Raw genomic sequence first — 23,767 nt, forward strand, 5'->3', positions numbered from 1 at the left:
GCAAAGGAGGAGTCTCAGCTGAGCTGTCAAGCACTGAAGCCCTGACAGGGAGCGACAGCTCTGAAAGCTTCAAAGTCAGCACCTTGGATCCAATGCTGAAGCATCAGCTCTGAGAACAATCAGGATCTGAGGGGGAAGGAGCCGATTGGATAAGGGATGTTACCAGAGTAGAAGAAACAAGAATTTTCAGATCTGATGATGTGACTCTCAGGGATCTCAGATATAAAAGACTCCAAAATGGAAAGCCAGATCAGAGAAGGAGTAACAACAGGCTGAAAGGATAGCTTAAGGCTCTTGGAGCAGATAGGAAATGGAGACAGCAAGACCCATCTGGATCTGTGTTCTGAGGAACTTTCTCATTATCCTATCCACTTCCACTTCAGACAAACTTTGGGATGACCTAATGGATTACAAAGTGGAAGGTGGCCTTCATATTTTTTTTTGGGTGGGTGTCTCCTGTAAAAATGGAGAACTTAACCTCAGGGATACCAGCTCTGTCTCCTGGGAGCACAGGGCTGAGGAGAGATGACTGCCACTGGAGTCAGATCTGAAGACTTTGGCTCAGAGGTCTTAGAAACTTTATTGGGTGGCTCCAAAGGAAGTGCAGAGTGAGAAGACTAGGCAAGACAGCATTTACAATGATCCCTAGACACCTTTTTTTTAATTTTTGGAGAGCCGGCTGAGCCACTGAATGTGAAGAACCTGTAGAAGCAGCTGAGGCCAGGAGGAGGCCTTTTAAAATAAACTTGCTGCTCCTATCACTTAGAGCTCTAACATTAAAGGCCACACATATAGAATAAGAAGTGTCCAGATGTGCTGGGCCCAAACAATAAATGCACTCCCTATGGGAATCAGAGTTGGGAATCTTATGCCCACAGGAAGTGCATTTCTTAAAATAAGTCGACTTCTCAGCAATACTAGAAAATGCAACAAATAAAATATTATTTGACTTTAGACAGATAATGGCAACAGCAAAAACTACCTAATGTTAAACAGAGAAAAACTACCACTAGATTAAACTTTTTTTGTTTTTTAATAAGAGAAAGGAACAGAAATGCCAACAATGCTAAATCTGAAAGATGTAAATATGGAGAAAACAAAAGAAACTACCAACTATGGTAGGTAAACAATATCAGAAAAATGGTACAAAAGGCAAGGGGGCTACCAAGAACAGTTAAAAGTCTATTGTATAAAATAATAAGAAAAAATAAGCTTAAATATTTTTAAACACTCACTAAACACACCTAGCTGATGAAATCGCAACCCCTTCTGAACCTGAAGAGCAGCAAACGAGATCTGAGGTACTGTGGTAGTCAGGGACATTGTGGGTAAGGTAGAAGCTTGTGAGTTGGATCCTAGAATTTATAGGAGATGGTCGTTGGATCCAAAACCTTTCGTTAAGGAACAAATGAAAATGACAAGATCAGATCTTATGTTAAAGCAGCCGATTTAAAAATTTCAGTGGATTGGTTTGATAACAATGATCATTCTGATTGCAAGACTTCACATCAATTACGCTTTGATCCAAAAAAAATGAAAATCTTTACTTTCACAGATAACACAAAGGAAAATTTCTTATGGTTTTGCCTTCTGTAATTAAATGTGATATAACATTTATTCACCTACATCCTCAAAATATGTTGTTAATTTAAAAAAAAAATAAGTCATATTAGTTAACACTGATGTTAAAGGATGGTTTAATCTGTTGATTCCTTTTCAGATTTCTAAGGGGATTGTTAATACATTTCAATAGAGTATAGATAAGGAGCTGGAAAGAGAAATATTTCATTGCATGACATAATAGCTTTAATAAGGGAATTCTGACATCTGTAATAGAACTTCTACTGGAATTTTGTTTAGGTAACAGTGAATGACTTCAGAGTCAAAACATAATATCCTACGTATTAGAGAATTCTAGGAGAAGTGAATCATCAAATGATAATAATATCCCTAATTTAATGAACTATTCATGCCAAATCACTTATAAAAATAAAACATATTTTGATTTTGATGCAAAACACAAAACATAAATGATAATTTATGGAAACACTTACTTTACAAGATAGAGCTAATGTTTTATCCTATAAAGATAAACTACTAATATTAAAATCAGTAGGTAATACTTTTCTGGTCAAACATGGAATATATTTCCATGGAAATGTTTAAACAGATCTTTTTATACACCAAATGTTTTATTAAAATATGTAAAACTAATACATTTTGTTGGAGGTGTAGAAAATTTAAAGCAGATTGTGTGCAATTGTTCTTGTTTATTATCTTACTGACAAAAAGTTAATAATTTCTGGCAAGCAATATGGATTAACAAGTTCTCAGTTTCAAAAGACCCGATTCTCTTCAACTGTCTGATGCCAAACACTGTGAAAAAAGACCAGTACTGCTTTTTATGGACTATATTAGCTGTTGCAAGGAAGAGTATTATAAGAAAATGAAAATCGGCTATCTCCATACAATTTGATGAATTCATTTAATTAATAAGAACAATTTCGAGTGAAGAATTTGAAGTAAAAAAAAAAAAAAAAGGATTGCCACTGTTAATTCTCTCCAACCCTTGGACAGAAATTCAACGATTACTGGACGTGCATTTATTTACTGCATTAATATTTAAATTCTATCTGCTATCAAATTGTCTGAAATTAATTATTTATCTGTTTATATGGTATACATGTTGTGAAATAATAAACTGCGGACTGAACACGACTCAGCAAGACATTTAAAAACTATATAATTTTATTGTGGTAAGCGCTTTCGCGTACCTTCCTGTACGCTTCCTCAGACCATAAATGTTTCAACAAAATAGCAGCTTTTTATATACATAGACCTGAACACTTAATTATTTAATCACAATTAATTAGACACAATCAAGGATTCAATAAACAATTAAAATAGTTTAAAACAGCTACTTTAAAAGGGCAAACCCTAAAAAGCATTTGTGCAGAAAGAACTTAAAAATACTATGCAGAACAGGAACAAATACTAAACTTTCTCTACAAACATCAAATAAAGGAGTAAGTTAATCATTTTGTGGCATGTATATAATCAAATAAACCTAAAAAGCTGATAAAGTATGTTCCTAATAAATAACCTCTATGTAAAATATGCATCATCTCCAAACAAGTAGATGAAAAAATAAATAAATAAATGAATTTTTAGATATTCAAATATGTAAAAATAGTAATGATAAATATATATATAGATACTTTAAATAAATAAATGAATATATATATATATATATATATATATATATATATATATATATATATATATATATATATATTAAGGAATAAACCCAGCTAACTTATATATATATACCAATTGCTGTGTGCAAACATGAAAATATGTATATATAAGAATTTCATAAGACTATTAAGGCCTTTATAAGGACCATTGTGAAAAACCATAATAAAAACTGAAATGAAGGAAAATAGGGAAAGGAAAGATATAAAGAAGAAGTGAAGAAAAGCGGAGGGGAAGGGGGAGGGGGAAGGGGAAGGGGAAAGTAAAGGGGGGGAGGGGGGGCGGGGATGTAGTATAGTAAACAACAAATATAATAAGGCATATGATATATGGAACATTAATACATCAAAATATCACTAAACATGCACATCAGTCTAATTAAAAAAGAGAAAAAGAAAAACGGACCATACTCCTAATACTGTATGTCATGGATAAGTAAGAAAAGATATTATAATAATATAGCCTCACAGAATATTACCTGCATGCATTAAGGTGTGGTTTAATTGAAACGTAAAGGTTCAAACCTGGATGATAATGCCCTTTTAATCTAAGGATCCATTTCAGTTCTTTAAGTTCTAATAGATTAACATAGTCTCCTCCCCTGGCATTTGGTTCTACTATTTCAAGTACTCTAAACACAAAGGAGTGATCTGGATGACATTGTATGTGTTTCGCTAGAGCATTCAGTTCATTTAATTTCTTTATATCATAGACATGGTTGTACACTCTATTTTTAAGCTTACGTTTTGTTAAACCAACATAAAATGCAGAACATTGTTCACAGGTAGCTAAATAGATCAATCCTGAGCTCTCACAGGTAGCTAGAAACCTTGGCTTAAAAACATATTTAATTTCTGGATGTATAAAGACTTGTTCACTAGTTATGAACTTACAATAGTTGCAGTGATTACAAGGGTAAGTACCTGCTTTTTCTGCCGGCTTCTGTCCTATTCTGTTGGGTTTATCACAGAGCATTCTTTTAAGGCTTTTACTACTCCTATAAACAAAATGGGGTGTCTTGCCTACTAGTTCCTGTGTAAAGTCATCGGTCATTAACACTTTCCAGTTATTACTAATTATTCTCCTAATATTTGGACTATCATTAGTGTAGGTAGTTAGGAAACTTAACTTCCCTGCAGAACAGGGTAGGTTGTTACATTTCTTATTATATATACAGTTCTTCCTTGGCAAGGAGTTAGGAATTTCTGCTTCTTCCAGAACTTGTGACCTAACGTTTTTCACTAGTTTTTCTTCATACTTTCTTTCAAGAAAAATGCTCTGCAAATTATCTGCTTCACTAATTAAATCATCTTTATTTTTGCAAATTTTAGATATTCTGATGAACTGACTCCTAACTATCCCCTTAAAAATATGTCGGGGATGCATAATATCATAGTACAATATTGAATTTCTCCAGCAGGCTTTTCTAAACAAAGTAGAGCCTAACTTGCCATTACTTATACTAAGGCATACATCAAGAAAATTTACAGACTCATATGACATATGCGCTGTAAATTTAAGGAATGTTGTAGTAGTTTCCAAATGGTTTTTAAAGTCAGTAAACTCTTCTTTAGAGCCTTCCCAAACCAAAAGAATGTCATCCACAAAACGGTAGTAAGCCAATATCTTCCTATACAACGGGTGAGTAAAAACAAAATCTTTTTCCCACTTATGCATTACTAAGTTTGCATAAGTGTTTGCATTGGGGGTGCCCATGGCTACCCCTGATATCTGCAGATATGAACACCCTTCAAAGACAAACACATTGTTGTAAAGAACTAAATCTAACAGCTGACAAATAAGAATGATATCATTGCTTTTTAGACTTGGGAATGCTGACAAAAGTTCTCTCACAGCTTGGACTCCTTCAGCATTAGGTATGGAAGTAAAAAGGCTAGTCACATCCAAAGTAACCAGTAAATGTTGCCCCTTAACTAGTACTTTATCAATGGAGTCCAAAGAGTCCAAAAGATGATAGGTATCTCAGTATGTTCGGAATTTCATTTACTATGGGTCTCAGGGTTTTTTCTAGGTAAACTGATGGTATACATGTTGTGTATATAGTGCATGTAGGTTGCTAATTTAGGTTTAATATATGAAAATGTCTTTACATGTCAGTTGAAATTTTAACATAATTAAAGATTAATATACAAATATTGAATTAAAAAATGTAAAATAAAGTAAAACAAGTTGGACCTTATCTTGCAGTTCTGAGTTGCATCAGACCATGACTTATCTCTATAAAAACTAATAATATAAGATTTAGATGTATACAATGTAACAGTGGTGGCCTTTGCATTTGCATTCCACAATACATCTGACTTACTTGCATATGCATGCTTTCACAAAGCCTGTTTAATACAGCTATTATGATCTTTTCAAAAGCCATCACTGTAACACTGTCATTTCTATTCATGCTAACTATAACTATGGAAAAACTTGGTCAGGGAGGGCAGAAACTAGCATGTGTAAATCATGTGAAATGTGGGAAGACTCTGACAGCCTGCTGAATGATTACCACTTAACATATGTATAATAATAATAAGATGTAAATCTGTATATATTCAAGAAGGACTGTATTTTACAAAGATCACGCTACATCTTGCCAATGTATACATTCATTTGGCATAGGAAACAACCAACAACACAGCCTTACACCAGAACCACACAGTAAATCATGGGAAAGGTATAAGAAATGCCTAAGTATGGGGCATTGCGACAAGGACTAGGAGGCACACTGGGAAAACACAGAATCAAAACACTTACTTAATACTAATGGCAAATCTCCCTGCTTCTGTTGTTCTTTCCCTTATTAAGTATGTTCCATTAACATGGTATTTCAAGAGATCATCTGACTGTGGCCGATCCATGTTGCCTGCAAACCTGCAATACATTTAAGTCATATAAATGTATTAGAAAACATATTCCATAGAAAATACACTAGATATGCACTTTCTAAATCAGTATGCAGGAGAGCTAATGTTATGCTGCTGAAAGATGTAAAATTGGGTGTAAAAAAGATCTGATGCAGAAGTATATTTTTATACTTACAATCAACACACAAAGCTATACAATGCCCCCAGCTAAGGATTCCAGTTCAACAAATAAATTCAAAACAAGACTCTGCCTTCTTCACCATGCCTCTGTCATGTAACTCTCTTTTGTGGCCATGATGTTTCTTTAAAGTCATACGAAAAGAGTCCCCTGCTTCTGGCCACAGACTATGATACATGTTTTTTAGCTACATGGACATAAAACATACTAAAAGATGGCTCATGCAGAATTCTCGGGGATTGCAAAGACTGTAACAAAGATCTGTGAGTACAGCTAGTACAGTACAGTGGAGCAACTATCTGCCATGTAATGATTTACAGGAGAAGCCTGAAGGGATCGGACGTAGACCTCTTCAAAGATGCTCGATCTGACACCTTGGTCAATGGGGTGTCCCTCTTCCCACAACTAACCCCTAACCAGATTCAGAAAATCTGAACTATATTGCAGCAATTTGGGGATATGTCCACTGGTAGGCAATGGTGTACCAATTTGGCGGAGAACCATGCAGACACTTGGCCAAAGTAAGCCATCAAACAAGCTGCCTACAGAGTGTCTGAAAGTGCTAAACTAACAATAAAAAATGGAATTAAAGTTCGTGATGGAAATGGGACTAATCCTGGAGTCCAACAGTCCCTGATTCTCATCAATGGTGCTGGTGCTGATGAAATATGGCAGTACCAGGTTCTAAGAGGACTACAGTAAAGTGAAGAGTTACAAAAAGACATATGCTTATCCAATGTCCAGCACAGAAGAAGCCTTAGAGTAGCTAGATGGTGCTATGTATCCAGTTATGGCAGACCTGACCAAGGGAGATGTGAGAATTTGTGACATCATTTGGATTGTATGAGTCTACAAAAATGTCTTTTGGTATGAAGAATGCCCCAGCAATTCTTCAGAGGCTGGCAAGCCATGCTCTATCAGGAACTGGAAGCTATATTCTTGATTACCTGGATGATATTGCCATATACAGATGGTCCTGGGCACAACATGTGCAATGTGTCAGGGCAGCATTAGACAGATGGCAAAGGGAAGAGCTAACTGTCAAGGGCTAACAAGTGTCTGGGGGATGGCATAGGTAGCTTATCTGTGACAGAGTGGGAAAATTAGTCCAGAACCTGCTAAGGCATGGTCCACCCCTACTACGCAGAAATGAGTTTGAGCATTGACAACAAGTTACTACATGGAATTTGTTCTCCTCTATAGTACAATAGTCACTTCCCTTACAGACCTTATCAGGGAAAATAGAACAATAAGGTTGTCTAGAGCTACTCTATAAGGAGACATTTTGAAAGGCCAAGTAAGGTGTTAGTAGAACCCAATCCTGATTATATTCAGAATGTCAATGCTTCTGCCTATGTAGTGGGAGTGGGGGACTGTACTTAACCTGGTTTCCTTAGAGGATGAAAAAGCACCATATTTGTATTTGAGCTGCAGATTTTACCCCAGGGAGGATTCTTATGCAGCCATAGAGAAAGAAACTTTAGGTTTAATCTGGGCTCTGTATAAATTACAACTCCTACCTCTAAGGCAGAATGTTGACTGTGGTTTCAGACCACAATCCTGTAAAATGGATATAAAGAGCAAGTGAAAGAATGGGAAGCTTTTTAGATGTTTAGAGTTTAGCCTTGCAGTCTTATAATGTGACTATCCAACATCAATGTGGTAGTACAAACAGTAATGCAGATGGGTTGTCTAGAAATGGTATAGGACAATGTACCAAATGATTGCACCCTTGTTTCAAGCTTTGTATCTTGAGGGATCTCTCCAGAATACATGGCAGTGGTACTGAATGGGGTAGAAATGTGAACCCAGGGGTATACCATAGAGCTCAGTGCTAGATCCTCTCCTGCTTGGCATCTATTTCTCAGACTTTCAATCCAATACTCATTGTCTATGGTTATCGATGTCTGTAGACAACTGTAAATTGGGAGTCTTCCCCTGACTCATAATTCCTTTAAAACTGATTACTCAATGTTAACAACTTGCACAAAAATAATGGCCTAAAATTAAATGTGAGCAAACACAGTACAGTTTGCTTTGGAAAGCAAAACATTTTCACAGCATACCATATGAGTGACACATCCCTCTAATTAGATATTTCTTTAAGAGATCCAGGCACTCTTGCAGATAATTCCTTATCTTTTGACCATCATGTCTCTGTAGTACTTTGGAAAGCCTTGCATCTAGCTTATCTAATATCCAAAGGCATCAACTCTATATCCAAAGAAGTCTTAATTCCCTTCTGTTCTTGTCACATCAGAGCTATTTCTGAATAAATGCTCCTTTTGATATGTATTTCTCTAAATACATAACTGAGTTTGGGAGACCTCAGAGATTCCTAACTAAAAAATTAATGGCCTCAAGACTTACAGTTGCCTGAACAGACTGGCAGTCTTCTGTCTGTACTCAATTACACACTCCAACATAGGAATCTGTACCTAACCTTTTGTGACATGACAGATCCACCCCCTTCTTGTCCTCCTATTACTTCACACAACAAAAAGTAACTCAAATACTTGGCTAAAGGAAATAAACCTTCATAAGACATATTGTTGTGATAGATTTATATCCCAATGTAAATCTCCCACCTCTGGGACAAACTTCCATTGCATGTCATACAGAGCAGTACCCTTGCCACCATGTAAAATCTAGATAAGGAGATGGGCAGCCTCAGATCCTCTTCTGGCTTATCCTGACTTGCCTTCCTTCTGCCTGGAGGGAGCTTTGGAATATGGTTTATTGTCTAGGCTTTTAACAGTCTGTAGACAGATTGCCTAGTTACTTATCTGTGTCAATATGATGGCATGAAAAGAAGTATGCACAATGCCATTTTTTTTATTTACATTTCATTACGAAAATATGATCTAGCATAAATTCCTTCGGAAGAACCAACTTTTGATGTTCTGGTATACCTCAGCAGAATAAACTGGAACTTGCATCTGATTAAATCTATTGGGAATACAAAAGTGTCTTCAGTTGTGCCTGGTACCAATAAATATCAATAACACAAACAATGAAAATATATTTAATTTTTATTAAAACGTTCAGTAACTTGTAAGTATTACAGATGCTGTTATAGCCCCCCAAAACTCTTAACCAGCTTTTGGTTAATATAATCAAGTTTAAATTACCTACACTGATTTCATGTGATTAACTTACCATGGATAAACACTGTAATCTGGTTCTGACCTTCTTCGAGGCTAAAAGAAATAAAGAAAAGGATTATTCCTCATTCAAGTTGAACTTGGGTTGCTTTAACACAGCTTTATTTTTATTTTACATTAGTGACAATGTAAACAGACAAACTAAACTACAATGAATAAGAAAACTTGTCTTAACCAGTTCAGGAAATCTGTAATGTCCAGTTGCATGTAGCAATTTCTGTTCAGACTAGTTAAAGCAAGATCTGGCAGCCTAACCTTTAAGCGAATCATTTAATCTACATTTTGTAAATACTACCATGCAAATTTTGTAATGTTTTAGACTTTAGTCTGCTGAGAAAAGAATGCATTACAAAAAAATCAGAGATGACTTGAGAAGGCAGAGCTTTATATAGCTTATACCTATATTTGCAGGGGTGACAACACGTCTAACTATTCAATGGGAAAGTTACTCTAGCAAAAGCAGACAACCACTGCACTAAAACAAGACTGCCCACAGTACTTCAAATAACAAACACTAGCCGAAATTGTAGGCAATTAGAAATGCACAAAAATATTCATGTTAAATTACATAATGAGCTAGAATCTCCTTCTACTTACCCCACCAATTACAGGATATGGTCTTACAGCACTACTTGGAAAGTAGCCTGACCTCCCTGTGGAATTTATTCTTCCCTGAAACAAAGACATGAGCGTCAACTATTTTAAATGGTGTACAGCAGCACTATAACAATTACACAAAATGAAATACTTTTTTCGAAAACACACAAAAAAGAGAGACCATAAGAAGCACAACAAAAACAGATGCATTTTATACAACCCCAACTAGGAAGGAGTCTACTAAGGAACACAGTTCAAAATGGTCATTAATATATGCAGTGATCCATATGGAAGCTTCCCATTCATTGTGACAGTCCATTTCCATACACAGACACACACTTGTATATTTCCAGAATTAAGAGTCTTGTCAATTTTCTAGTAGAAAAGTCGTAGTGGTGGAAAACTTGAATGATTTTAATAACCTGCAAGAACTGACAGTACAGTCCTGCTCTGCAGTGCAGGAGAATAACGATCAGACAACCCAGGCTACCTGACTTCAGGTAGCAGTTCAAGTGCTGGGGGAGCCAGGCGATAGAGGATGGAAGTGACTGGCTGATGCTGGCTCACCCTTTTTATCTGGGGGGGGGGTAGTTCTGATCTTCGGCAGAAGCTTGCACATGCTGGAAGACTTACAAGACAGGAGAAATGCCTGGCACTACCAAGTTGGCAATGAAGGTAGAAATTTCTGAGTGAGTCAGTCACTTGCAAGTTGAGGGAACAGTAGGCCTTCACAGTAATGCAAGTGCCCACATCAACCATCATGGGCATGGATATGGTTTAAAACAGAAATGTCCCTATAGTGGGATACAGTTTTTGTGCTTTTCACTGGTGTAAGGTACCCCCAGTTTGTGAACAAGAAACCAAACTTTAAAATCACTGGGATGAGGACAATACATAGAAAAAAAGTAGTAGTCACGGGCACAGACTCTTCCACAGTTGCCTACTTAATGGCCCTCTTTGGCCATCTGACTTCTCCACTGCTGGTATTAGGAAAGGTTGAGGTATACGGACGACTCCAGATTTGCTGGGGAGTTGACACTTGTCAAGTGTGAAGAGAAAAAGCTAAGTGAACAAAATGATTTGTCATTATACTGAACTTCTAAGTTAGTTAGCAGTGAACACTGCTTGATCTATCTAATTCAGTTTGATTTCAAATTCTGTATCTAAAACCCAAAAATGGGGGAGGTAGATTCAATAACGTACTTTAACCCTAAAATGAAATATTAATAATACTAAAACATGGCAGCAGTATTATACACTGTAAATCATCGTGAAGGCAAGTACATCAACTTCACCGCTGGATAAATGAACCTAGGTTTTCAGCAATATGTAGATATAATCCACTGTAACAGAAAATGTGCTGGCAATTTGTGGGAAATACTAAACAAAAAGTTACACTTCACTCCTTGCATTGTTTGACTCCTATGTAGCTGTTTGGTAGTAGTAGTGCCAGTCAGTACATAAGGTGATATGCTGACTGTGGATAAATGCAACATATATATTACTTCTCTCTTTCTGTCTACCCGTTTAAAAGGTGTGCAAAACATTTGATGATGGTGGAGTTATCCTCTGCCAGTAGCATGACTGTGTGATAAAATGGCTTCCTACTGACAGGGGGATATTGAGCAGGGACCCAAAAAGTGCCAGGAAGAATGCAATTTCAGAAAATATTTCCTGACTTAAAAATGAACAGGTAGAGATAAAACATAGAAGACATTTTGCCAAATCACACTCTCATTTTCACAGCAGTGCTATTTATGTTGCAAAATTTATGTTTTATGCTCTATTTGCTTTTACAATTTAATAAATTCTGGTTTTATAATACAAATAAGTACTGCAGGATGCTTATAGTGTGCATTACCTGAAGGCAGATATCAGTCCTTTTGCTGATCTTTTTTCTGCACTCAGACATTTTATGGACACAAAGATGGGGTCTTGCCATGTTGCTGCACTGTAAAATAGAGTGCAGCATATGGATACTTAGTCCTATTTTGCCAAATAAAGTAAAAGGATGATCAGTTGTAATTCATGAGTGCATTGGCTGCTGAATCCTATGCCTTAAACTCTCTCTCTGGGCAAAGCACAAAGATTTCATTACCACTTCCTAACTGCAACAGAGATGTATTATTATTATTAGCAGTGGTATTAATGGTATTAGAGATTGCATTAATCTTAGTATGAAACTGCTGGTTATACAAAAGTGAGACGAGAGGCAATCAGGGTGTTTCAAGTACTCTGACTGATTTAGACCCTTTAAGAGTGTTGCTACTGTTGATTAGCAAATTCTTTTAAAATTTTTATGCTGCTTTCCGACTATAGCTATAAACTGCCAGTGTTTGCATCTTTGTGCTCATTTGTTATAAGCTGCTACACAATGACCTGAAATGTCCTGACTTCAACATAATCTTCTGTACTTCATTCCACTTTTAAGCCTGTCAAGCACAGCCTTTAAGAAAAAAAAATCAATGTTCAATAGAAAGAGCAGTGGTATAGAAGGAATTAAGAGGTAAGAAGTGACAGTGAATTATGTTTTAAAATAGTTAACATATCTATGATGGACTATGTTAGAAAACTTAACCTCAGATTTTTTTTTTGTAATAAAGGCATCTTAAAAGAGTTCATATTCAGACTACCTAGCACATTTAATCCTCTTGTTACGCCTATATTAGAAAGATTTTTGAAAGTGACTGAAAAAGACTCGAGGCATTTGTTGCAGGCAAAGTCAAACAGAAGCGATTACAAATTGCCTCTGCTTGTAAAAAGCATTGCAAAGCCCTGAAAAATAGCAAGGATATAACAGTTACAAAATCCAATAAAGGCAACTCTAGTTATTTTATATGTAGTAGACTATAAAACTATACTATAAACTAAGATGTATGAGTTTTTAAATTATGTTAACTGTTATGCCAAGGTTAGCTTTTTTGACATAGGCAAAAGTTGCAGATTTAGTGACTCTCTGATTGATCATTGGCTTCTAAAAGGCCTTATAAATGTTGATCTGGATAAATATTTTACTGTTCAAAATTCTACTATAAGTAAAATATTTTGTTTACTTAAAATTCATAAAAATGTTGGCAATCCACCATTAAGACCAATTATGGCCAGTGGATATTGTAAAACTGAGGCTTCAGTTATGTATGTTGATAGCTTGTTAAAGAAATGTGTTACTGTTTCTCTTTCATTCATTAAATATACTTTTAATAAAAAACACTGATTCTCTTTGGTGATCTAAGACAGAGATTTATTGCTCACCAGAGACATAAAATTTTTATACTTGGTTATTACAAATGAGGTTGGCCTTGAAACTCTCAAATGTTCACAAATGGTAAAGTCCGTTTGCTTATGGAAAGTTTAGATGTTGTTTTAAGCTACAATTATAATTACTTTGATTTGAATTTCTTTAAAAAAAAAAAACAACAGGAGTGGCAACAGCACCTTGTTAACACCAATTATTTTATGTTTGAATGTGAAAAAAGAGAACACCCACGATTTTTCAGAGCTAATTCGTAAAATAGGAGTGAAACCCACTTTTGTGGAAAAAAAGAAAGAATTTAAAAGACATTTTCCAAAGGAAATTAAATTTTGCTAAAGAACCCACTATTAAGTCTAAATGGATGCACACGTTATTATGGCAGCAACTGAAAGTACTTAACAGCAGGCTGTTACTATATTAAAATCATCGAAAAACTGGTTTTTATACCATGTTTTTTCACGCAAATCAAGGTATGTTGTTGATGCAGCAATATGTATACAATGCCCTGGTTTGCATATAGGCAAAACTACAAGAGAACTAACTGCATTATAGGAGTTATGAGCACATGCATGCTATAGACATCAATGACTCCAAGTTTACTTTATCTAAGCATGCTGGTAGTTGTAGCAAAAGTAAATGCTTTAGTTTTGCAATCATAAACTATGTTAAAGGTTTTTCTACTAAATTTCATGCTGCTGATATTTTGGAATGGGAGTAATATTGCTGGCAAATTATGCTAGATGCCTGTTAATTCCCAGGTTTGAATAACTAGAGTTTTAAAATTTACCTTAAAAGGAAATGTTTTGAAGCACTAGTCATGCAACAGGACTGTCACATGATTAACTCAGTATTTAACTTACTTTGTGTTTAGTTTCACTTCAGTTGCAAGTCGTCTCTAAGGAATTAAAGCACTGAGTGAATTTTAATTAAACATTATTTTTGTTGCTGTTTTTTATTCAGTTTTTACTTTATACAACATTTTTCTGCTTTGGAAAGTCTTTGCTGTGTAAATCATTAAAATTGATAGAAAGAACTATCTATGCTGTTGAAGTGTAGAATGGATTAAGTTTATCAACAGTACCTACATACGAAATCACACTGAATACCTTAAGAAAGGTTGAGGTAAGTGGCATAGACAGAATGGCTCCCATCAACAGCCAAGTCACAGCCTCAAAGAAGTCAACCAAACCGAGTAAGAAAGGCCTACCCTTTACAGTGCCATTATGAAGATTAGGATCAAGTGTTTGCAAGTTACAACTCATTACAACCTGTCCTTCATATTAGAAACAAACCAAAGTCTCATCTGCTTGAGTTGGTTGTAGCTTGGGCGGATGTAAAAGATCCCATGGCACCTAATGAAAAGAGCAGGGGAAGTCCACAGAAACACTGACCCAGTCACCCCTACTATTATAGATACCACCACAAGTCTCCTCTGAAAAGAGGCCACTAGCCTGGTGGGTCTAACCATTCAACAAAAGGATAAACAAATAAGTTATCAATGTCACTGTTAATAAGCCTGACTAACATCCATACCTTGACTTTAAAGATAACACTAGTGAGGTTACTTGGGATGATACTGCCAAGAGTCAGCTGGCCTAATTTGGTAATTAGTATTAAAACAGATGTATCTTTAGGGGCCTACTTCAATATATACAAGTATGACAATATTGAATCTCAATTCTTTGACACCGTAAAATCAAAAGCTGACTTACTCAAACTCCCAGAACAGCAAAGATGGTGTCTGGGAATGTAACCATGAATATGGTTGAGATGATTGCCCTTGGCTATTTCCAAAAGAAAGGAGAATCATGGTTGCTTGGGTCAGAAGGAAGTCACCACAATGATCTTGGGGTATTCCTTCTGAATACTCAAAAGTACCCTGGAGACTAGTGGAAAGGGTGGAAAAGCATATAGGAACATTCCTGAACAAGGAAAAGAAAAGGCATCTGTCTTCCAGACCTTCTTGCATGGAGTCCTGAACAGAATTTCCAAGTTGATTGATCAGAGTGGAGGTAAACAGATCTACTCGAGGAACTTCCCATAGATGGATCAAATCTTAGAAGACCCTTGATCTGGTTTCCTTTCATGAGGATCTGCCCGGTCTTGCACAGCTCGTCTGCTACATAATTTTGCTTTGACAGAAGATTGTGCAGTGGAAGCTATATCCCAAGCTAACATGGCTAGTCTGCAAAGTGGGTACAGCCTGGTTACCCTTGCATGTTGATGTACCAAGTTACTGTGGTACTGTCTGTAACTACTTGAAGAGGTCCCAGGGACCAAAAGTGCTTAAGATAGTTGAATGCCTTGATCCTTAATATTTATGTGCTTGCGCCTGCCCTTAGTGTCCCACACCCCCCCCCCCTTTATCCCTCATGAAATTGCTCCCCAAACAAAGTCCAAAGCATCTGTGTTGACTGACTGCTTTGGAGCAGGGGGAGAGAGGAGAGACCTGGATTTATGGATATCTGTTGTCTCCACTAAAAGATTTCTCTTTTGTCAAAACCCAGCATGACCCCAACATTGAGATTTGAAAAGATAAAGGGTGTCAATGCCTGGATCAAAGAGATTTCAGATACCACTGTATCTTTCTCATGTGGAGTCTTGTCAGGGATATCATGAGAATTATAGATGCCATGAGTCCCAAAATCTTGAGGTATTCCCTCACAGTGACCAATGTCTGAGTGGAACATTTTAGAAACTGATCTAGATGAAAATCTGTTTTTCCTGTAGAAGAAAAGCTGTTTGAACTGAGGTGTCCAGTTGATATCCCAGGAGCACAATCCTGTCTGAAGAAGTCAAGAAAGACTTTTGAATGTTATCTTAGAATCCTAACTTGTATAAGATATTTCTCATTCATGAGGGAGATTCCTCACACTTTGAAAAAAGTACTACGTAAAGATAAGCAAGCCATCTAAATATGGAAAACTGTGAATATCATGTACCCTGCAATGAGCTATAACAGGAGCTAGATATTTTGTGAAAACTCCTGGTGCAGTGGGTAAGGCAGAGAACTGATAATGGGATCCAGACACACAAAACTGTAAGAAAAATAAATCTGAAGTCTGGATGACTAGGAATGTGATGACAAACTTCTTTTATATCAGGTATTGAGAGAAAACTTGAAAGAGGAAACAGAGGTAAACAGGTTGTGAAGTGACATCATTTTGAATATGGGTACTAGGTTTAGGAAAGAAAGATCCAGAACTGGTCTCCAAGCATTTTCTTTCTTTGGCACTAAGAACACCATTGAACAAGAAACATTCTCCACCAGGGAAGGAGGAACTGGTTCTATCACTCCTTGGGACAGCACATGACAAAGAAACAGTGGAAACAAGACAGTCTGATCTGGAGGATGAAGAATGACCCCCTGGAAAAGAGGAATTTCCTCCCACTGCCATCTGAAAGCTTGAAGAATGCTTTTCAGAACCCATTTGTTTGAAACTATTTTGCCAAAGAGAAGAATGGAGATTCAGACTTTCTGGGAAAAAAAGAGGTGACAGGGAGGAGGGATTCACAAGTTCTCTTGAACAGATTCAGATTTCTTGGACTGTAATGCTTTTGGGAGGTTTGAGACTTATTTTTGGAACCCCCTTGCTATTTCTTCTTAAAAATCTGTTTACCTGTTTTTTTTTTTTTTCTTGTCAAAATTGAATGTGGCGATTTAAAAAAAAAACACTGGAAAATTTGCAAAAGGAGGGCTGAAACGTTTTAGGTTCCTTACTTCAGCTTACCCTATTCATCACACTTAATTACTTCAGCAGCAGAGGGGCCAAACAATAAATCTCTATCCAAGGGAAAATTTAAAATCTCATTTTTATCCTCTCCTTGGAGTTTCTGAGAATGCAGTAAAGCAAACCCCCGCAGAGAGCACCAGTGGCCATATCCCTATAAACAATGAGTAGTGACTAGTATAACAGAAGAAACTAAGTTATTTAAAGAAGACTTGTCCTCACAACATTCTTCATACTTACACAATCTGACAGAAGAAACTTTAACATATGAGCTTACCAACTCAAACTTCAGAAAATCGAGGTTGAAGAAGTACACAATTTTCCTATACTTATCAAAAATTTCTCAATCCTTATCAGAAAGACTAGAAATGGAATTATGTAAGTGCTTAGGTGTAGTCAAAATAAAAACCAACAAACTAAAACGAAAGGACAGGGCAAGCTCCACTTCAAAAGATACGGCAGTACAATAACTCCAACAGCTCACAATAAGGCACGGCTGTAAGCTCAAAAGATTCAAAGCAGGAAAATGAATTTATTAACGCCAACTAACAACACACACGTTTTCATCAAATTTTGACTTCATCAGACAACAACATATAGTTACACAAGCTTAAATAGCCCAAACTCCCCTCCACTTAATGAATTAATTAGTAAATCAAAATTTAAAGACACAAAGCACACTGGGTTAAAACTAAAACGTGTACAACTGCACTTGGTGCCATTAAAACAATATTTTAAAACTGCATTTCTAAAAACTAATCATATAAATCACATTAGATGGTCATACCATGAATGACTTACTACTGCCTTACATAAAATATTGCCATTCTATTATACACATAGCTAGATATCAAATTGGATATCAATTTTTTTCAGATTTTAACTTCAAATATGGGACAATAGATATTTTGTCATTAAGTCCAGGGAATCTATTGGATTCCAAAAGTATTTGCCAGTGTGTTTCCCTATGGGATAGTAATACCTCCCATGGTCCACCCCTGGCATCCTGAACAACAGAATCCAAAACAAAGAAGGTAAAACTTCCATCAGAACACATATTAAGGTGTTTGAAAAGTGCGTTGTTATTGTCACGTTTTTGTATGTCATAAAGATGTTCATACACTCTTCTACGGAGTTGTCTTTTGGTTTTTCCAACATAAAATGCCTGGCATGACTGACACACTGCCAGGTAGACAACTCCGCAGGAGTGACAGTTGTAGAATGCATTGGCTCTGATCTTCCTATTTCTACTTTCCAAATAAATGGACTCCTGATTTGCCATATATTTACACTGTGAGCACCTTCCACATTTGAATGTCCCCCTACGGGGGCATTCAAATTGTCGCTGCATACTCCCCTTTTCTAGAATTCTTTTCAAGTTAAAACCTCTTCTATAAACAGTTTTTAAAGTTATATTTTTGAATCCATCAAGATCGGTTATATCCTGAAAGGATTGAAATTTCCTGGTAATAATCTGACTAATCTGTCCCACGTTTGAACTATATTCTGTAATATACAATAACTGATGAACATCACTTTCTACTGTATCCTTGACCTGCTGGTTATGTACACATATCTGTCCCAAAATTGGTTTGAACCTTGTAGCTCTGCCCTTAATGACTTCGTCCTTAACGGAGTTTATCAGGGCTATCGGATACCCCCTGTCCCTAAACATAGTGGTCAACTTATCACACTCAATATTGAACAGATGGTCCTGGGATGCCATACGTGAGGCCCTTACGAACTGACCCTTCACGATGCCCCTTTTTTGAAACCCTGGATGTGAACTTGAAAAGTGCAAATAGCTGTTCGAATACGTGGGCTTCCTATACACTGTCGAGGTAAACCCTGATTCAACTTTCCTTAGGGTCACATCCAAATAGTGGACTGATTCTACTGATATCTCATGGGTAAATTTTAGAAAGGTTGTGGTATCCCCAATATATGTAATGAATTCCTGTATGGTCTCCATTGGACCAATCCAAAATATACAAATATCGTCCAGGAACCTGGAATAATGATTCCAGAATTTTTCATAACTACTATTGTGAATAAATTTCTTTTCCCAGACGGCCATAATGATGTCAGCATAAGTTGGCGCACAGTTTGCACCCATGGACACCCCTGCTATTTGTTTGAAGTATTCGCCCCCATAAAAAATGTAATTGTTTCGCAACACCAACTCCAACAACCCCATAATCATGGTAACATCGTTGTGTGTGATCCCCGCACACTCCCATAAAGCTTCCTCTATCCATTCCAATCCAACTTCCGTAGGTATTACTGAGAACAAGTCGACCACATCAATAGTGAGAAATATTAGATTGGGCTTATAGAGGTCCGTGGTCACTCTCCTCAAAAATTCCCAAGAGTCCTTGCTGAGATACGACTCTTTCCCCCAAACCTGCTTAAGCTTCCAATCTAAAAACTTTGCAATGGAATGTGTCTTCGAGCCTTGTGCAGCCACTATTGGACGTAATGGCGGATCGTACGTACACTTATGAATTTTAGGCACACCAAAATGGTGGGCACTTTGGGGTACTTGTTTTCAAGGTAGGAAAAGGTGTCGAATTCAATGACCTCCTGATCCAACATGTCCTTGATGGTTAAGTCAATCTTTTTATATGACAAGTGTATCTCATCAATAGATGTAATAGTATACTTGTTAGTGTCGTATAGTATTTCCCCCATTTTACTGGCATATAAAAGTTGGCTCATGATAACAATACCCCCACCCTTGTCTGGTTGCATCACTCTGATGGAATGATTGTGTGCCAAGTCGTACAATACTGTGTTCTCTTCCTCAGTCAAGTTGTATTCAAAAGACTCCTGGGTTAGCTGTTTGCGTATTTCCCTCTCAATTCTATTTTCTAAATTACTTAGTTGGGGGTGCAATGGTGGATTGAATGAACTGGACCTCTTAAGTGACATACTGGGAGCAACAGGACCATAACCAAACAATTGCTGGAAATTGAGTTTACGAATAAACATTTTTAGGTCAAGAATACTATTGACTAACTGGGAACCTTTAGATGGAACAAATTTAAAACCTTTGGTAAATAGGTCAAAATGAACATCAGTCACAGGTACATCACTATAGTTGTATATATGGTAACCACTCCTGCTGTATAATTGATATACACCAATACGTTTGACCGTAATACCTTTCCCTATCAGCAAACCTGATTCCTGTTCTTCCCCCTCCCTTGCACCCGATTGTCCCAACCCTGGGCAAATATCGGGTAAACTGGGAGGGTATGTCCCCCTTGTTGGTTCCGAATACGTTCGGATCTCCTGGGTAAAAAACTGTCATCCAATTGCTCTGTTGTATCCATAGGGGCATGTTCTTCCCTCTCTTCTATTGTAGGTACCAACCCCTCATGGTTAGAAACAAGTCTCTGTTGATAATCGGGGACCTGATAAAATCTACCCCTAGTCTGGGGCGGATTGGGATATTGTCGCCCCTCCTTATATTCCCTAAGGTCCCTCCTTAACTTGTTAAATTTCCTGTTAGTAATAATATCACACTGTTTGTCCACATTTTTGCGAATATCATAATATTTAACTTTATGTGTTTCAACAGTAAACAACAAATCAGTAATAATATCATTATTGCATTTAAAAATTTGCTCTGACAGTCCTTGAATGTCTTTATCGTTTTTCTTTATGATAGCCCTCATAATATCTAGTCCACATCTATCGAACGCTTGAATCAGCTCTAAATGAAATTCGCTTCCACCTATAACATTATTTGGGTATTTATGTACCCTAAGTCCTTTTGGTACAATGCCTTTATCAATACACTCTTTCAAATATGAATTGTCCAAAACCAAGTATAACGACTCTTCTAAAAAGTGCAAGTTCTCTTCATATGTATACTTTTCACAAAAGGTGGTCGGTTGATAATCCGGAATGGAAAAGGACGGTTTAGCGTTAACCCAATCTGTAAAAGTAGCATTAATGGGTTGAGTCTCATGAACTGGCGCTGGTTGATGACACGGAATGGACGGCTCCGCACTACCGTCCCTCAAAACCGCTGGTGTTTGAAAAAATTTTACACTTTCCGTGTTACCAGGCGCTTCCCTCGACCTTCCATGGCCCAAACCATTGCGATCCACATCCACGGGGGAATCCACCGATGTTACGCCTGGACATTTACCGATAGCTCTGAGCACTTCGCTTTGGTTTTTAATAATAGTTTGAAGCCCCAAACCAATGGGGGTGAGTAATTGAACGAGCTGTGATAGCTGGCCCGTAAGCTGGGATAGTTCACCGGCTACCTGTGCACCGCCGGTGCCGTTGCCATCAACAATGGGACTGCCCGGACCCGAATCCATGTTACAGAATATCCAAACGTGAAAACAAAATAAAAACCAACAAACTAAAACGAAAGGACAGGGCAAGCTCCACTTCAAAAGATACGGCAGTACAATAACTCCAACAGCTCACAATAAGGCACGGCTGTAAGCTCAAAAGATTCAAAGCAGGAAAATGAATTTATTAACGCCAAATAACAGCACACACGTTTTCATCAAATTTTGACTTCATCAGACAACAACATATAGTTACACAAGCTTAAATAGCCCAAACTCCCCTCCACTTAAAGAATTAATTAGTAAATCAAAATTTAAAGACACAAAGCACACTGGGTTAAAACTAAAACGTGTACAACTGCACTTCGTACCATTAAAACAATATATTAAAACTGCATTTCTAAAAACTAATCATATAAATCACATTAGATGGTCATACCATGAATGACTTACTACTGCCTTACATAAAATATTGCCATTCTATTATACACATAGCTAGATATCAAATTGGATATCAAATTTTTTCAGATTTTAACTTCAAATATGGGACAATAGATATTTTGTCATTAAGTCCAGGGAATCTATTGGATTCCAAAAGTATTTGCCAGTGTGTTTCCCTATGGGATAGTAATACCTCCCATGGTCCACCCCTGGCATCCTGAACACATGCTGGAAGACTTACAAGACAGGAGAAATGCCTGGCACTACCAAGTTGGCGATGAAGGTAGAAATTTCTGAGTGAGTCAGTCACTTGCAAGTTGAGGGAACAGTAGGCCTTCACAGTAATGCAAGTGCCCACATCAACCATCATGGGCATGGATATGGTTTAAAACAGAAATGTCCCTATAGTGGGATACAGTTTTTGTGCTTTTCACTGGTGTAAGGTACCCCCAGTTTGTGAACATGAAACCAAACTTTCAAATCACTGGGATGAGGACAATACATAGAAAAAAAGTAGTAGTCAAGGGCACAGACTCTTCCACAGTTGCCTACTTAATGGCCCTCTTTGGCCATCTGACTTCTCCACTGCTGGTATTAGGAAAGGTTGAGGTATACAGACGATTCCAGATTTGCTGGGGAGTTGACACTTGTCAAGTGTGAAGAGAAAAAGCTAAGTGAACAAAATGATTTGTCATTATACTGAACTTCTAAGTTAGTTAGCAGTGAACTCTGCTTGATCTATCTAATTCGGTTTGATTTTAAATTCTGTATCTAAAACCCAAAAATGGGGGAGGTAGATTCAATAACGTACTTTAACCCTAAAATGAAATATTAATAATACTAAAACATGGCAGCAGTATTATACACTGTAAATCATCGTGAAGGCAAGTACATCAACTTCACCGCTGGATAAATGAACCTAGGTTTTCAGCAATATGTAGATATAATCCACTGTAACAGAAAATGTGCTGGCAATTTGTGGGAAACACTAAACAAAAAGTTACACTTCACTCCTTGCATTGTTTGACTCCTATGTAGCTGTTTATTAGTAGTAGTACCAGTCAGTACATAAGGTGATATGCTGACTGTGGATAAATGCAACATATATATTACTTCTCTCTTTCTGTCTACCCGTTTAAAAGGTGTGCAAAACATTTGATGATGGTGGAGTTATCCTCTGCCAGTAGCATGACTGTGCAATAAAATGGCTTCCTACTGACAGGGGGATATTGAGCAGGCACCCAAAAAGTGCCAGGAAGAATGCAATTTCAGAAAATATTTCCTGACTTAAAAATGAACAGGTAGAGATAAAACATAGAAGACATTTTGCCAAATCACTCTCTCATTTTCACAGCAGTGCTATTTATGTTGCAAAATTTATGTTTTATGCTCTATTTGCTTTTACAATTTAATAAATTCTGGTTTTATAATACAAATAAGTACTGCAGGATGCTTATAGTGTGCATTACCTGAAGGCAGATGTCAGTCTTTTTGCTGATCTTTTTTCTGCACTCAGACATTTTATGGACACAAAGATGGGGTCTTGCCATGTTGCTGCACTGTAAAATAGAGTGCAGCATATGGATACTTAGTCCTATTTTGCCAAATAAAGTAAAAGGATGATCAGTTGTAATTCATGAGTGCATTGGCTGCTGAATCCTATGCCTTAAACTCTCTCTCTGGGCAAAGCACAAAGATTTCATTACCACTTCCTAACTGCAACAGAGATGTATTATTATTATTAGCAGTGGTATTAATGGTATTAGAGATTGCATTAATCTTAGTATGAAACTGCTGGTTATACAAAAGTGAGACGAGAGGCAATCAGGGTGTTTCAAGTACTCTGACTGATTTAGACCCTTTAAGAGTGTTGCTACTGTTGATTAGCAAATTCTTTTAAAATTTTTATGCTGCTTTCCGACTATAGCTATAAACTGCCAGTGTTTGCATCTTTGTGCT

General features: G+C 36.9%; 1 protein-coding gene across 1 annotated transcript in view; it reads right to left on the reverse strand.

The window, feature by feature from the left end:
- The window catches only part of VAV2 (vav guanine nucleotide exchange factor 2), a 3,316,635-nt gene that overhangs the window by 240,024 nt on the left and 3,052,844 nt on the right, over positions 1 to 23,767 (reverse strand). The window contains exons 22-24 of the mRNA XM_044058536.1: positions 10,071 to 10,145; positions 9,469 to 9,509; positions 6,022 to 6,138 (exon numbers count right to left, since the gene is read on the reverse strand). Of these exons, the coding sequence (XP_043914471.1) occupies positions 6,022 to 6,138; positions 9,469 to 9,509; positions 10,071 to 10,145 (233 nt within the window). The remainder of the gene's footprint in view (positions 1 to 6,021; positions 6,139 to 9,468; positions 9,510 to 10,070; positions 10,146 to 23,767) is intronic.

The sequence above is a fragment of the Protopterus annectens genome, chromosome 16.part0 (assembly GCF_019279795.1).
Source record: "Protopterus annectens isolate FY-2018-M chromosome 16.part0, PAN1.0, whole genome shotgun sequence".
Lineage (NCBI taxonomy): Eukaryota > Metazoa > Chordata > Ceratodontiformes > Protopteridae > Protopterus > Protopterus annectens.